Genomic DNA, 17294 nt, shown 5'->3' on the forward strand with positions numbered 1-17294 from the left:
TGATGCCCCTCAGAGAGTTGTCATCGTCAGCCCACGAGATCATCTTTACTTTTTCGTTTTTAACCTATAAATATGAGAGGTTTATACGACAAGAAACTTTTCTTCCGATTACAAAAACACGAGTTTTCTCAAATGAAAACATTAGTCATGGAAAAGAGAATGAAGACATATTTCTCGACCCTCGCTACTGCAAAGACTAAGTAGAGCTCGCAGTTAAAATAACAATTAAAGTCTGCCTAAAATTTACGACTCAAAACTGGCGAAATAATTTAAACGGGCGTTAAGGTGAAAGCGACCGAAACTGCTCTTTCGTGAGGGAAACAAAAGTTCCCTCTTTCAAATAAAGGAAGATTCGCTCGAATGAGTCGGCGGAACACTCCGGAGGTCTTAAGGTGAAATTTTAATAGTAATAACCAAAGGAAATATTACTGAGGGATATTGTTGATTTAAGCACTTTTAGAGCTTAAATAGGAAGCGGGATTTGATTCATTACGAATGCCTTTTGTTGGATTAAAATTATGATTTAACGATTGAACTAAGGTGCGTTTCCGAAATTGGGGCGGGAAATCTTGATCCTGCAACAATCTAATTGTAAACCAAAATTATGCGAGTCCCGCGAATGATAAATCCAAAAGTAACGACCATGAATGTCGTGGCGTGGAAAATGGAAATTCTTTCCCCATTCTCTTTTTTTCTTAAATTTGCAAACGGGGCAATTTGATTTTATTGTTATTAGATTTTTTCAGCTTATGTCACACGCTGTCTGCGGAGGATTATTCCCGCAGTCTCCACGCTAATAATCATAAGAATTACGTCACTTTATTATGTGTGAAAATTAGATCGTAAAATCTTGCTTTATTCCTTTGCATGCTAGACTGAATTTTGGGGATTTCAAATAAGAGCCATTTTGGCAAGATCTAAAGGGACCCTTATAAAAAGACAGCACTTTATACAGCGTCATACAAGCATTTTATTTTGTTGAATTTTGTTTACTTCTATTCGTATGCGTGAGGCTCATAACTCCATAAATATATGATTAAGTTATGTACCAAGGTGTAGGTATTCTTTCATCGTGAGTTTGAATATCTCACGCTGAGTTAATTTAGCCGGAACGCTGACAATGTTGTTGAAAGAAAAACAAATAATGAAGATGTCTTTGTGAAAATGGATTTAAAAAAGCTATCGTATCGTATCGTGGCCGGCGGAATAACTCTCGGCGTTATCGGCGCACGCGCAGGCGATCGAGATCGCAACACAGCGGATAACATTATCCAGTAGCGCAGTATTATTTTAATGAGACGACACGACTCTCGAGATTCGATACGATACCGAAACGCTTAGGTAACGAACCGAATAAAATACTTATGTCTTGTTCCACTGGTATTGTTGGAACAACAATAAAGTTGTTCGGAGTTTTGACAGTCACTGAATTTGTTTCGATTTAATGAAGTGCATGTGTAGGTAGCATTGTATTCTGTCTGTCTTGGAAGTTATATCAATATTATAACTTAATCTTTAGCAACAAAATGGTATACTTAATGTAAAATGACTCATTTTTATATCACGATATTTATAATATTATATCATGTAAAGGCTCGCTGTCGAAGATCGCAGAGAGATCTTTTACCAACAGGGATTTTTAAATAAGCCACGCTCATGATAAAGTTGCGTATCCTCCAACCTCCAGCTGACGGCAGATCGGCCGATACCATTATGTCTCCAGGTAAAACACCGATTAAAAAATATACACATTTATAAGCAGCCAGCATCTGGTGGTATTTAAATAAGATATAAACGGGAGACCGCGCGTATTTGTTTCAGAATTATTTTTCTTCCCGGTCGAGGCGAGTTCCCCTCGGATATATTGGTATTAAAAATGTAAGGGAGATTTATGCGAATGGCTCTAAGCTTTCATTAGTTCGTTCTTATTTGGCGTTTTTTTGACCGGTAATTTTTCATTTTCGTGCAAAGTTGGCGATGTTGCGGCTGGCTGCTCGAGTTTAAGTGCATATAAATAATATTAATGTGTGTAATGTTCCCGCGGCGGGAGCAGGTGCCAGCTATGACTTATTTTATTTCAATTCGCGGTAGAAAAAGTGGGGGTCCGAATAAGATGTCTAATTTCAAAGATGCACAGCACATTAATTTTAATTATTTTTATGGTTACTTGAGTTTTGGAACGACTTTTTTTATTTCTGTAAGATTTAAGTGCGACTTTCGCTTTAATTAGATTTTCTCTGCCCGACTTGTGGTTCTACCTATAGAATACATTTTCCCTTATAGGTAACAAACAACACGCACATGAAATACCCTGTATTTCCCACATATCAGCGCTAGGGCCGGGTCTAGCGGGAAGCCCCTGTCATCGTATCTCAGCGGAGCTCAACGTAATGTTTTCTACACAACCGCAATCATAAACGAGTGTGTCGACCATATTTCCGCTTGTAATTCCGTATGTAAATTATAACTACGACAAGCTACCCCATTCACCCCTGAGACTCTACCACGAACGACCAGTCTACCTTGAACCCCCAAGCGCACGCAAGGCGAAAGAAAGCACAGCTCGAGATACGCTGGCGCGACCGAAACAACCCTGTAAACCTTGGTTTATGCTGCGTTTAAATATTAAGAATTGTTAAAGCATTGTCATGATAGGATGTTACTACGTTTCACCGCTGTTGAAAGCACACGAGCAGTTTTGATATCTTGCTTTAATGGTGATGACTTTGGGAGCCACTTACGATACATAAATGATGATGTTGAAATTGTAGTTACAGTTCTGTTCGTTATGAAAACCAAATGTACATCGAGGAATACGTTTGCATCTCAAAGAGTTTTAAAGTGATATAGAATGATACATGACATAATGATATATTTTAAATATGTATAATTCTCATAGCAGAAATGCATTTAAAACGAGCAATTTATAAACACAAAGACAAACCCCGCACACATTCATAATCCTAGCCGCGTCACATTAAATTATTTCAGCTATACGAGTAAGTAATTCCGACCGGTTAATTATTTGCGAGCTGGGGGGGGGGCGGGCGCGCGGGGGTGCGGGGGTGTAATTATTATTAAACTTTACGAGATGATTGTCTCACGTTACCCCTTACATTCAACCAAACAACAACAGCAGAAAATCAAACATTGCTATGCAAATCGAATGCCTATTCCTATGGGCACTGAGCAGAGTTTTAAATGAAATTCAAGTGAAGTTGTGCCGTTTATGTTTGATGTGGAAGTTACATATATTAAATCTAAGACCCGAAAGGAGATTCTTGGCTTACCCGTTACCAGTTATGATTTAAAATGAAACACTGGTAATAATTCTTAGCAGTCACACTAGATTGTAATAAGCTTTTCTTTGGGTTTTCAGTACAAACCTTCTGTATCCATCGGAATAAATATGGTAAATTTTTATGTTCTCTAATTAACTTTAATTTATGCCGATTTTATTTATAAAATTGAATAGAAACAAGTAGAAAAGTATATAAAAGCAGACCTTTCATGTGAAAAAGCTGAAGTTACAACGATTAGTTTCGACAAAATGTTATTGTTTCAATTTTGTTGTGTTAATATCGAAAAACTAAGTAAACTTTACACAATACAGTGTTTATTTTCTGGGTGAATGGAAGCGAGTGGAATATGAATAGTGCTACGGCCGCGGGCAATGGCTGATGCTCTTTGGCCCCAAATAGGATTATTTTGAATTGTTCCAATAGGAATATTTTAATTTGCATTTCTAACTTTGTTTTTGGTGCCCCCGGGCTTTTAAAGTTATTGAACAAACAAGTCGTTTTAATATCTATACGTAGTTTTAGGAACACTTAGTGAGACCATGTGCAAAAATAGTGGTATTACTTACAGACATCACCATCATCATTTGTGCCGTCTATGTTGTACATTTCCTTGTGTAATTTCTATTCGTGTGTGCTATCTATCTATCACTTCGGCATTACACCATTAATACTGACGAGAAGTACTACAGTATCTACATACAAATAGATAGTTATTCTATAAACATTAAACTTATCAAATTTTGAATTTCCTTAATGTTTATTAGGCTTGTTGCTCATATTATATGCAAATGAATTGAAAATTTAATAAACCTTTCCAATGTAGTCTTGATACGTCGTATAGCCCCGGGAGTCTTCGTTACACGTGCGAATTTCACCCTAAGAAAATACAAGCTATACACACAGACTTAACAAAGTTTTCCTACAGTTAATCTTATTTTTAAACACTGCTATTCTCGTTTGTAAGGATACAAAAATTTTATACCTAATGATACATTCTATAGCATTAACTGTGTCCTCTGTAATAATAACACTAATAACATGAGTAACAAAGGAACAATTACGCCAAATTAAAATCATGTAGAGCACCTCAAAGGCTGTCTCTGACCTGATAAACCAGCCAGCCAGCAAAAGCCTTCCATATTTAAATGTGAGCAGTCGAAGCTAAGCGTGTTCGATATTCAAAGCTGTCGGGCGAGCGGCGGCGGCGGCGGCGCGCGTGTGGTCGCCGCGCGTGCGCAGAAACCCGAGTGACACGCAGTAACCCAATAGGCACTCGTTGTCACGCTATAGAGGAGATAGAGTTTTGTTCCAATTTTGAAAATTTGTAGAATATTGAGGTTTGGTCAATAGGCTACACTTGAAATGAACTTTTTAACGATTACAAGCTCGACTGTTAAATTTACATGCGTTAAATTGAACACAGATTCATAGTAAGAATTAAATGCATAGCTAACAAGAATAACTTACACGCTTCCGTACAATCTACAAGTAATCTGACGTCCATTTAATAAGAAAGGAACCGTAGAGCTTGTAATAGATAGGAGTAAAGTTACTGTGTCTCGTGTATCTAATGTCGCGCTTACGTATCAGTACGCAAAGTGCCGGAATGGCATTTTAATGCACAAGCTGGAGTACCTATCACTTATTGTTCACTTACATTAGACACATCGCCTCAGAAGGAAACCGCAGAGAAGCCGGCAGTTTAGATTGCTCAAAGAAACCACTATTTACTTACTGAAGTCAACTAAAGATAAAAAATCACCCTAAGAAACCCTTGAAAAACAAATCTTTAATTGACAACCGAATCACTTATCTGGATTCGCTCAACATATCGAATTGTCCGTACAATACCACAAAACCTTAATGCCGAATGCCCGCCAAGAAAGGTCCAATCAGAAAACGAGCAAAACAGTGCCGATTGGGATCGTCCCTACATAAATCTGTTACGGCGCTACCCTTTAAGTTCTTATCCGGTTAATTCTTACCGCTTAGTTTATTTGAACAGGGCCAAATGCGCCGGTCTTGTTGCGAACGATACTTGTTACACTCTTTGTGTTTACAACTATGCCCTTTTAGCGCTGAAAATGCAACACTAATGGAACCATGTCCAGGAATGCGGGCTCAAACTTGAAGAAAACAATTTAACAGGAAAGGAATTCCATTCTTTTAGGAACGAGTATTGATCTGATAAGAATGACCATACATTTTCAGACTTATTGGCGATGACCTTGACGATAACAAAGAAAACATCATCGAAATTGTAAGCAAACAAACAAACATCGACCAAAAGGACAATGTAGAGCGCGAGGGAGGAAACTGGCCATCAATAACAGGGAAGTGACCGATCGCGCAAACACACGGACTGACCAATGATAAAAACTGACAAGTAAATACAGGGAACCTGTGTACCCAGCTAATGGATTCAATTGATATGAAAGCTTTCACAATGCGATGTCGACCCGTTATCGGAAAAGGTTTACGATGAAATTATGTTTTTGTGTGTTGATTTCGTTACAATTTGTAAAACGTGTCGACAGGCTGTTGGTAAACGCATTTCGTATCTAATCAGGTAGCTAAGTATTGTAGATGGACTTATGTTGATAACCCAAATTTGGATTAGCGAACATTGGTAATACATTTTGTACAAGCCAATGGTTTGCTCAAGTTGTTCACAGAGGAAACCAATAGAGCCGGGAATAATTCAAACAATCGTCTGCATCTTGTAAGCAGGCAAATAGCTGTCTATCACGAGCGGTCATAACTCAGGGCCGCACTAGCTCCCAGGTCGGGGGCGGGGGCGGCGCGGGCGCGGGGGGCAGTGCAAACAACCGCCCCCAGCTCGCTAACGAGCCCCCGTGAGATGCGTCCGCGCCGATACCGCAACGACGCATTGTTGCCGCTCCGCGCCAGAGTTCGCACCATTGTGCCTGCCGGTGCCGATGTGTTGCGAAAAAATCGACCTCTTCGATCTCTGTTTGTTTACTTGAAGCCTCGCCTCGTTATGACTCCGAGATCATCGCGAGCGGGAATTCTATTTCAGCGCGACTTAGATTTCGCACCTTTTTGCTAAAGCGAAACATAACAAAAGTCGGAGCCGTTCCACTATGAGAAATAACACCTTTGTCCGGTAAAAGCTCCACCATCTCGCTCGCAGACACCTATTTTTCATTTATTGCAAAGTCTATTTACATGGCGCGAATCGACAGAGCCGCATCACGGGCGCCTTTCACCCAACCCTTCCGCCGGTTATCTGATAAGAGTCTGAATGAGAGACATTTGTTTGTGCGTCACCCACTCTAGGCTAGTGTAAAAATTGTCAGCGAATGTGGCCAGATTGCGATCTGCCATTTGTAGCGATGAAGGGGAGCCATTGCAGACTGTTTGTCGAATGAAAATGGAATGCTATACATTTCCCAGAGCCATATATCCTGCTAAAGTTGGCAAGAAAAGGTACAGATAGGGAAAACGCTAAGTGTTTCATATTGTAGCCGTAGAACCATACGTAGAGACCACGAATAATCTACGAGGTTGCCGAGTATGGGTATGAACCAAAAAGATGAACATGAAATGAAATCCAACCAACAATCATCGGAAGGAAGGATAATCTTCTGCATACATAGCAATAAGGCACATGTGCAGGTGTACCTAAGGGCCGTCCGCCCGGCCGGGCCGAGAAACACCTACCAATTGAACGGGACGAACCATACAAAGATTGCTGTAATTTTTACAAAAAAATCGAACGGTAAAGTTCTCCAGACACACCGATTCGAAAAAATGTTTCATCAACAATAATTTTATTATCGTAATAACGAAATTACTGGTTGATCCAGGCATGCAATTTCAACTCTTACATTGGCTGGATTAGGAACGTATTCCTTTAGCATTTTAAAATTTATCAGGGGGAGAAATGGAACCTTTTGTTGGCCTATAGCATTATTATTTCTCATTTTGTTTTGTTTATTAATACAATTGGCTCGAGGCGAAATATTGATATTCAAGTTTGATGATGACTCGCGTTGCAAATTTTCTCCTCGACCTCTCTGTATTTTTTATGAGAAATATAACAATTGGATCTTATTCCTTTTGTTTAGATTTCAGTGAATTATTGAATATAAAATTTACAAGATTTCATTATCTTCTATACCTGCAAAGAAAGGGCCTTCAAAAAGTAAATAATTAAATTTATATTTATCATACAACCCTTAATTTAAAATCGACACAAAGCATTTGTTAGAGCCGAGTCTTGTGTAAGTGTATAATTTATCTCATTTCTCTATTAACCGAGGTCGTGTGCCGCCGCATATCATAGCCCATAGCGCACGGAGCGTTTCTCATGGAAAGTTGCAATGACGTGAATAAATAACTCGCAGAAATATCAATTAAATAATTATGCTGTCCGAATGGAATCGTGTGTAATGATAGTGGGGCGGGTTATAACTCAGACGCATCTGTGCCGTACTACGGCTATTTGCTCAGCACGACGCCGGCGCGTCCTGTCGCCCGCCCCGACTATCCTTACGAGACATAACCATATCTCTAATCACGATACAAATCTAATCTCAATAGTCTGTGTCTCCAAGAAAATGATATACCTAGAAGCAGTTTACGACAAGATTACAACGAATGCGCGTCAATGCAAAACCTGCATCGTAGCGACTATTCCTAATACCAATAATTTAGCGTAATCGTCACCGGTTCCCATAATACATGGCTAATGTATAATGCAATGCAAATGTCTCGAGCCCGACGAGCTCGCAGACGGCTGAGAGGATCTATTGCGCTCAAAGCATCTAATCAGAGCTGCTTATGCGTCCGATTACCAAGAATCGATTCGGTACAAGAGATGTGAACTAATATCGATTACAACATTTACAGCATCGATCCTAGAGCTTCCTGCAGTCTCCGCGTCGTCGGGTGCAAAAAATTATAATTTCCTATGTAAATTCTGCGTCCTTTATCGTTCGTAGAATTTCTTAGCTTGGTAGGTATCATTAGTTGCAAGTTTGTTGCGTTAAGGTCACTAACACTTACAGCACTAACAAATGCTAATATTCTGTTGAAGAATTTATAGATGATAGAACACGTGAATAATGTTCTGTTCGTAAGGTTATAATATTAGCCATATATTCAATGCGATACATTTTTGCTCCGGATACATGAAATGTCTGTTCGGCTTACCTTTCTCGTAGCTGATCTGGCGCTCCTGCTGGCGTGCATTATCGGCGGCGACCTTGAGCAGGCCCTGGATGTTGCGCAGCAGGGTCTCCGTGGAGGAGACGAGGGTGTCGGCGGCGGGGTCGCCGGGGGGCGCGGGGGGGGACGCGGTCGCCGCCGCGTAGCTCACCGGCGCTGGCGAGGTCGCCGCCGCCAGCTCGCGCTCGCCCTCCGACAGGTCGCCACCTGGGAAGGTAAAGGTTTTTACTCAGCTGTTGATTGTTGAAGCTCATCATAGACCAAGTGTATTTGGATTAATCACGGACTCCTTTCGTAAATCGTAATACAAATTCAATTTGATCATCAGCTTCTTATTAATGAAAGTTTAAAAGCCAGCTTATGGAGATGCGAGAAATTAAATTTTGAATTAATATCACGAAACGATGTCCGCAATCATTGTAAATCAATGTACCAATAACAACTTTATAAGTAACATGCGACCGTGCGGGCTCAGTGCAGGAGTCCGCAATGCTAACTGCATTTGGAGGTTGCGTGCGGCATGTATCATTCCAGTCGCAATTATTATTGGTGGTACAAGGGTATTGCGTGGTGAACATCGGACGGCGAGCCTTTGAGAGCCGTCGCCATCCGACCAGCCTCAATCCGATTTATATACGCCCCGCCGCACTCTACAAACTCTTCCTTTTTCGTACCTCCCAGTTTCTCCGCTATTTCTATCTCCAACCTACTAACGTGACTGTATAATATAAGGTCACTTTTAATTGTCGACCCTTTCAAACGTCTCAATACGTCCTCTAGACATCTCTCACGGTCCAAAATAATCTATCGATACATTTAATATAACTGACAAGGTACTGAACGCTCATCAAATAATGAAGACAACGTCGTTTCGTCATTGTCGATGAGCACGATAGCACTCTCGCGTTGTCACAACACCATCTACCTAATAAGGCCAATTAAGAGAATGGTGAAACATATTAACACCAAAAATCAATCTTGAACAACTTAATTTAAGACGCAGATTCAAATGATTCTGAGTATGGTGCATGGAGCCTTTTAGGTGAGCGACACTCAGTTATCGATCAGAAAAAAATATGAAAGGAAGATGTAATATCAAACCGACAAAGATCAAAGTTGAATGACACTGTTAAAGAGCTTTCGTATAATGAAGCTTTGGTAATCGTGACAATCGTGAGTCACGTACCAACTTAATTTGTGAACGAGTGATTTTACGTTTTCATAAATATAATATTTTATTACTTTTGGCTGAAATGGCGAATCTATTGTTAGAATTAGTTGGTGAAGCTCATCGTCTGCTGTTGGAGAAAATGGCTTTCCTTTCCCACGCTGTCTGTACATTTTGTGATTATCCGGCGCAGCCACAATACACAAACCTTATTGTTTCACTTAATTTAGCTATTGTACGCTCCACTTATTTACATTTCGAATCTCCGTGTTATGATTTATAGACCCCGCGTTGTGGAACCAGTCAACTGATTTGCCAACTCCGTTATGACTAATGGCCTCATTGAAAATGTGATCGGCAAAGAAGAAGAAATAAAAGCGCACCTGTCTCACGGTTTACTCTATTATTTTATTGTTAAACCACTCTATTAGAAACGTTATAGGCGTTAAATGGTATCTTTCACTTCATCTGCAGATATTTCCGCATTAACAGTAAATATGAACGCGGTTCTTCCGACTCGTTTATGGTCGCTCATTATAATTTTCAAATAGCAACGAGTCTGAGAGAAATTACTGAAGTCAGACTGATAGGCTGTTTTCACTTGATTGATGATCAGCAAGGAGATAAAGGCCAATTTCATTTTAATAAAGCATAAGAAATCTGTCCAGTTTTGTGGGATCATTGGGCACACGAGACCCTGTAAGATTGAGGAAGTGTCCAGTGTGGAAGAAAAAGAGGTCACGTGGGTACGTTGTGTGAAGCGTTTACCATTTAAACATTCCTGGAGGCTCTCAATAAGCTTTTATTACATATCGGTGTATTAGCGGCGTACGTGCGGAGTCTGGAGATCAAGACACCGTATGGGAAGCATCGCGCGGGCGCCCCATTGGATAATATTATCTACAACATACGAGTACACACCGATGTAGGTGTTTTGAAGACTTCAATCCTAAGGCCCAAGCGGGAATCATCCCGTCAACAAAATCTAAAAACCGTTATCGACCATTGATTAATATAAAGATAGTTGTAAAATAATTAACAGTACAGACGGGGATGTCGATTATTATAGCCACTTCGAAATACAATGTATTGGAGTAGCAATTTTACACTTATTATTATAAGAGTGTCTAGAATAAAAGGAAGGTGGTTTTATGGCTGATAATTTCCGAACTATGAATGCTGAAGGTTCCAGGGCTATTACTGGGTAATTTCGCCAGCATTACATGCCGCGTGTATCAAGCGGGTGATACCAGTACAGTATTAATGGTACACGGACACTTTCTTGCTATCTCCTGCCGTGATTATACCCTCCGAGTGAAGACTTATTAATAACGACACGTTCTGACGTTTACACGTAGGACGCAGCGATTAGATGCCCGACATATTTCGGTTCATTTGCAATTTGGATTCTCATTTAGCTGAATGTACGCAATCTTCTTCTATAATCGAAGTGTTGAACTGCAATGATTAAAGTGTTTCTAGTTGAAAAAATGATCGAATTAACTCCAGTAACACTATCATTTATAGAGGTGAGCTAAATATCTTTGGTTTAAATACGTATATTATTATCTAGAAAATTATATTTTACTTGTGGGATTAATCAGATATGGCGTCAGATAGGATGAGGGTTTTTAAGACATATTTATATTTTAGTTATAAGTTGTATGCCCTCCGAATACTAGAGGTATACACAAAAATATGATCATCCTAAGCCAACAAACATCCACTGCTCAAAATTCTCCTGGAATCGCCACAGCGTTCTTTAGAACTAGACTCTACTCCTCTACCCCATTGCCTATCGGTTCTTCGGCAGATATCATAGCACACAGCCACTTCAGCTGATCATCAATCCAAAAAGCAAACAACCAAAACTCACCATCATCTTCATCCTTAACATTGTGATCCTCTTGATCAGAGATAGCCCCATCGCTCTCATCAGTATGGGACCTTGGGGAGGCGGCGGCGGTGGCGGCGGAGGGCAGGCGCGGGGGCTGCGGGGTGCGGCGGGAGGCCACGCTGCTGCGCCCGCTGGCCGACCCCTCGCCCCGTTCCGCGCGCTCCCGCTCCCCGCTGCCCGACTTGGACAGGTTGAGCACGGGGCTGTGGCCGGGTGAAGAGCCTGCGAGGTACAGCAACATGGACACTGCTCAACGGTTTGGCTTAGGTTAGGTGTGCGGTTTTAGAGGGGGTTTTTTGAAGGTTACGAGGGCTAACTAGTGACGCCAATTAAAAATATATGTTTTCAAGAGCGTTAATCTCAAAAATGACAGAAAATCTGTATTTTTTTTGGCAGCAATTATCTTTTGTTTATTTCAGCGACGATTTACCGACTGATTTTCGAACCGCAAAAAATCTAGCAACTAAATAAATCTTATGAGATCCTTGTGAAAAAATTATGATTGAATAAGAAATCTATGAAGATCAAAGCAGTGTTGGACTTTGTAAGCATAACAATCAGGTATTTAACAGATGGTGTCTCACCATTATGCGACCCCTCGCGGGCCTTGTCCATCGCCATCACTCGCTCCATGTCGCCTCGCTCGTCCCGTAATCTAGAACAATCACAAAATTTATATATTAATTAATAATCACATAGTCAACAATTCAAGAAATGAAAATTCTTATACGATTATTACCAAGAACTGCAAATTTAAGGATGGACCTTAGTCATTGGTAAAATCTAAATACATATATTAAAAAAAAACAAAATACAAATATGAAAAAACTAATAACAAGGGCCAATAATACAAATCTAGGATGCCCGTTTCCTCTCATCACTTAGTCACGGCTCCGACGCAACAAAAAGATGAATCCTAATAAAGCTACTTACAAACAGTTTTATCATTTGAAACCATAAAGAATGCTTCCCACTGGGCTGGGATGTAGAAAGGTAGAGGCACAATATCGGACACCCCGCTGAGTTTCATTGTGTACGGATGAAGACGGTGTATGTAATCATTTTGTATACCGACAGTCTTTGCTACCGTTACCCTAATTTCGTGCTGCCTCGTTTGATTGTGACTTATTACGTTTCCGCTCATAGTGAATCTGAATCTTTATCACTGTTATTTTTATGCAAAAAAATATGAAGGTTGTAAAAGAAAACACGATGAACAAAAAACAATGTTATAAGCCTTTGAAATTACAAGACAGTCTTAAAAGAAACGAATTGACAATTAGACCCCCTTCGAAAGCAATTTCTCTCCTTTCGGGTGGGGTTAATTCGCCACAATTTTTGTTCAGTAATACCTTTGAGCATTTGAATATAAATGACGTCTGAAAGTGAAATGTAACATACATAATAAGTGGCTGTTTTAAGCCTTCGCGGAACCCTTTTACTGTTGGTAGAGTAGGGTCACTTGTAGTGGAAGCAACATTGAGAAATTGAACATAATAAGGCTTTCTGAATCGCAAAGGTCTTTGATAGGAAATAAAATTTGTAATTGTATGAAAATAAAAAAATCTATCAGGCACATGAAATAGTTAACCCTCTACTGCATGAATTATGAAGGGATTGAGATAAAAATTAGTGTTTACTTGAATATCGTTTAATAAGGGATAATAACAACATTTTTAAGTAAAAAAAAATTTAGCTACTTTTTTTTAGAAAAAAAAATTAGGAGCCAGAAATGGCTTCGTATGCACTGGTACTTGGTATATCTATGCCATTTATGGCTTCCCATGCACTACATAGACAGATATCAGTTTTTGTGAAAATTTTTCATATAATTAATTTTCTGATTAGACATACCAAAACTATAAACTTTTCATAATTGGATTGAAAAATGGTTAATTCTGTTTGTTTCTATCAAATTCAAACACAGCTAAAGCAGGTCCTCATCTCTACAGGTACAGTTTAACGTTTTTTTGGGATGGTCCAGGAGATTCGTGTCTACCTGTAAGATTGTCTGTTCTGCTAGCATTTGATAACATTGAGGAGTCTCCCTTGCCATCTATCCTGGGATATGGTAGCTGGACTACTGCAGGAGGCAAATAAATACTATCACAATTCCTGAATTGCTTTATTTCAGCTCTTTTTTCGGATCAGCAATTTATCAGTGACAAATTATTATTAAATCAGAACAAATATATATATTTAAATAATACAAGTAGATTTAGTTAATTAGTAAATTTTAAAATTTGTAAAATAAGTCATTAGTGAAATTACGTAAGGAGTCAACATCAGGTATTGTATTTTTTTAGGTATAAATAAGCGAAGTATTTGTTCTGAAAAGATAGGTTATAAATCTAGTTAGAATGTACGAGTGCATAGGAAGCCATTTCTGGCATAAATATTATAGTCTCAACGCATAGGAAGCCAGAAATGGCTTTCTCAGATAATTGAGAAAATAAGATATATAAAACTAATAATAATTAATTAATTGACAAGTTCCAGAAAATATAAGGTATGCACAAAAGGAAAACATTTTTTTTACTACCAACAACGTACTTTTTAAATTTTTTGCAGAATTTCAAAGTTTCAGAAAAATCACATTCACAGAAAGCAATCATTGCACCTGGGATAAGGTGCGATTATATTCGCAGATGACACATACCATGGACAAAAAAAATATGTTTATATAAACAAAGAAGTGACTAAAAGTATAGCGATATCATTTTTTTAATAATTTTTGTGGTTGGGGTAGAATAAAATATTAAATTCCAAGAGCCATTTATGGCTTCGTATGAAGTAAAGGGTTAAAAATATTTGCTAACGAGTACAAATCAAACTTACTAAGTACTTAGTGATTTTAATCTTTTTTTTTTCAAAACAAACAACCCTATTTCTTTACCGCTAGCATATGATGAGTCAGAGTACCTATATTGAGTGCGTCAGTGTTGAGGTGTCTATATTGGAGGTTACTCTACACACAACCCTCAAAATGGAGTTGTTTCAGACTTTACTGACGAGTCACGGAGTACAGTTTGAATTTAATATATTTTTCATTTCCGCCAACATTAATATGGATAATATAACGAACTCTTTATTCTACAACTTTTACTTTGATGTTTTTTTGTAACTATTACTTAATAGATAGTAAAAATATTATTTATTGTTTTATAACAGTTACTTACAATATTTTAATTATATAATAATTACTAAGCAAATATTTCATACAAATGAAATAGATTTAATAATAACTGACTTACATAACAAAGAAATATCACTTCATTCATTCCCATACAATATAAAAGCCGACGTTTTTATCTGAACATCCAGAACGAATGATGAATAAAGGCATAAAGCAATCATCACCAATTGATCGGTCCAAGATAGCGCCAATATCAATAAAATAATAATTTATTTCGACTTCCTACGCTTTATTTTATCACAGTAATGTGTTACTGTGATTGATGATGCACAGGTAAACGTACATTTTAACACAAACGGAAGGATGCCCAATTAAAATTATACCTATTCTGTTGAAAACACAAAGGATAGCCTGATATCTATTAATCATAATGCAAATTATAAGAAGAATTTTATTTTAATTAGGTTACGTTGTTTATAATGATAATGACGTTCGCAGTTGCAATATTGGAGAGCAGCTAATTCACTTGGAGTAAATGAGGCGTCGCCCCACGAACTGTCAGCCGCAGCCCTCATCAGTCAACAAGCGAAATAATATTATTCATTCACTTGTCAAAACGCAAATTGGCGACGAATCGCTGCCGACTGAAAATGCCAAAATAAAAACTAATTTTCGAGTCGTGACATGCAAATTTGAAGAAATCTGTTTACTGATTCCGCGCCCTAAATAAGACTTTTCTTTTCCTCGTTCGGAAAAATGATGTTCGATTAGATTCGGAGCGGCCGCCGCTGCCGATTGGCCGATAAAACGCGGCGCCCATTTTTATTGGCTCCTTCGTAATTGGAATATCGATTTTGTTTTGTGTACATGGATGTGCGTGTTTAAAATTTTAATGACAATGCGCCGTGCCTACTTAATTACTGTTAAGGTGGGAAATCAGTGCCGTAAGCAGATAGTGGACGGGCGTGGCCGTAGGATTAAGGTGGTTAATGCTAACTATTGGCATTACGGGGTGCCCAGTGGCCTAAACAGATATTCCGGGGCTGCGGGCGCGGACAATGCCAGGAGCAGCAGCATAGCGCCATGCTCGCTGATTAGCTCTAATACTGCGGCGTCACTAGCCTAATGCCGCACGTATAACGTTCCGAACCGTTCTTGTATGCATAATCTGATTAACGTACCTTACTATTCTAACAAAGCTTTTGGTAATCGCGTTGTCATTTACATAACTAACCTGAAACTGAACGCTCGGGCTAAACGGCCACATAAGTAGTTGAATCCTTCAAAATAACTTAGTCGTAAATCTTCGTAATCCAGTTAACAGCGAGATTTAATATTTGTGAGCGTCGTCGCCGCGCGTCACTCGGCGAGTGATGTAGGTTCTCGTGTGGTTTGTTTTGCATTCGTTAGGGAATCGATTAAGAAAATCAAATCGTCGGAGCGTCACAGCGGAAAACATTTGCTCGACACCCGAATCAAAAATCGCTTTAGCTCCCCCTGCAGGGGCGCGATCGACGCCTCAACATTTATTATTTCAGACATATCACTCACATGCAAAACAAACTCCGTCCGATCCATCAAAAGTTTCCTTTCCTCGCGCTCCCCCCGACACAAACTGACTGTGTAAGTATCGAATCCGGATATTTTTTATTGGTTTTACTTTCTTTGATTGATTAGGTTCCAAGATCTATGTAGGTGTCCCCTAATTTGTTTGGAGGGCGTAACCGATACATATTTTTTATAATTAATTATGTTATTATTATCATGATGCTATATTGAAATGAGTAAATTTGCAGAAATAGTTATACAATCAATAACCGATTTAAGTAACTACCTATCTCTCTAAACATTTTACAGATAAATAGATTCATTTTAAATCTAAATGAGGTTTTCATCAAAACTTTTCCATTACTACCTACCCAAAAAGTTGATACAAAGCAAAATAAATAATCGTAAAAGAATAACTTTCTCCATTCAAAAGAAATGAGCATAAACCCCTCTGAGCAGTCAACAAAGCTTTTCCGAAGAAAATCGAGCGAAAAAAGGCTAAAAACACCTTAGGGGTTACTAATCGAATAAAAAATATCAGCGACCGATGTGAATGCGGGGGAGAGATGGAATAAATTATAAAGAAAACACAAGCAGCCATAAGGGGTGTTGTTATGACCAAAAACTTCCAAACATATGCAGATAACGCAATGTTTTGCCTTTGAGATGATGTAAAAAGCAATATTGCTCAGCAGTAATAATATGACGCATTAATTTTACGGAATGCTTTTCTTTGGAAGATTTGCATGCGTGGGTGAATACCAAATTTTCCTTGTAAGTATTAGGTACTTATAATGAATGAAAACCTTATAGTGTACTGTTAAACAAATGACTAATATGTAATTAAATAAATAATCCTGTAATTCTAAAAGATAGACACACCAGAAGTCGCATGTAAACTCGATGCTAAAACCTTAGTTATTTAAAAAAAATAAGGATGAGACACTTAGGGGTGGACCCAGAGAGACAACGGAAAGCAAAAATAATAGGAAAGAAGTAACATGATGACTTGTCGGCACTCCGCCCTCCATAGCCGTCACGGTGTCATTT

General features: G+C 38.8%; 1 protein-coding gene across 11 annotated transcripts in view; it reads right to left on the reverse strand.

Moving 5' to 3' along the window:
- LOC105388453 (dachshund homolog 1) overlaps window positions 1-17294 on the reverse strand; it is a 126594-nt gene that overhangs the window by 32464 nt on the left and 76836 nt on the right. For 7 of the 11 annotated variants that reach the window (XM_048624363.1, XM_048624365.1, XM_048624361.1 and 4 more), the window contains 3 exons: window positions 12145-12215; window positions 11540-11806; window positions 8481-8702 (listed from right to left, as the gene is read on the reverse strand). In XM_048624363.1, the coding sequence (XP_048480320.1) occupies window positions 8481-8702; window positions 11540-11806; window positions 12145-12215 (560 nt within the window). The remainder of the gene's footprint in view (window positions 1-8480; window positions 8703-11539; window positions 11807-12144; window positions 12216-17294) is intronic. The other 4 variants (XM_048624366.1, XM_048624364.1, XM_048624360.1 and 1 more) reach the window with 1 other exon arrangement.

The sequence above is a fragment of the Plutella xylostella genome, chromosome 12, assembly GCF_932276165.1.
Source record: "Plutella xylostella chromosome 12, ilPluXylo3.1, whole genome shotgun sequence".
Classification (NCBI taxonomy): domain Eukaryota; kingdom Metazoa; phylum Arthropoda; class Insecta; order Lepidoptera; family Plutellidae; genus Plutella; species Plutella xylostella.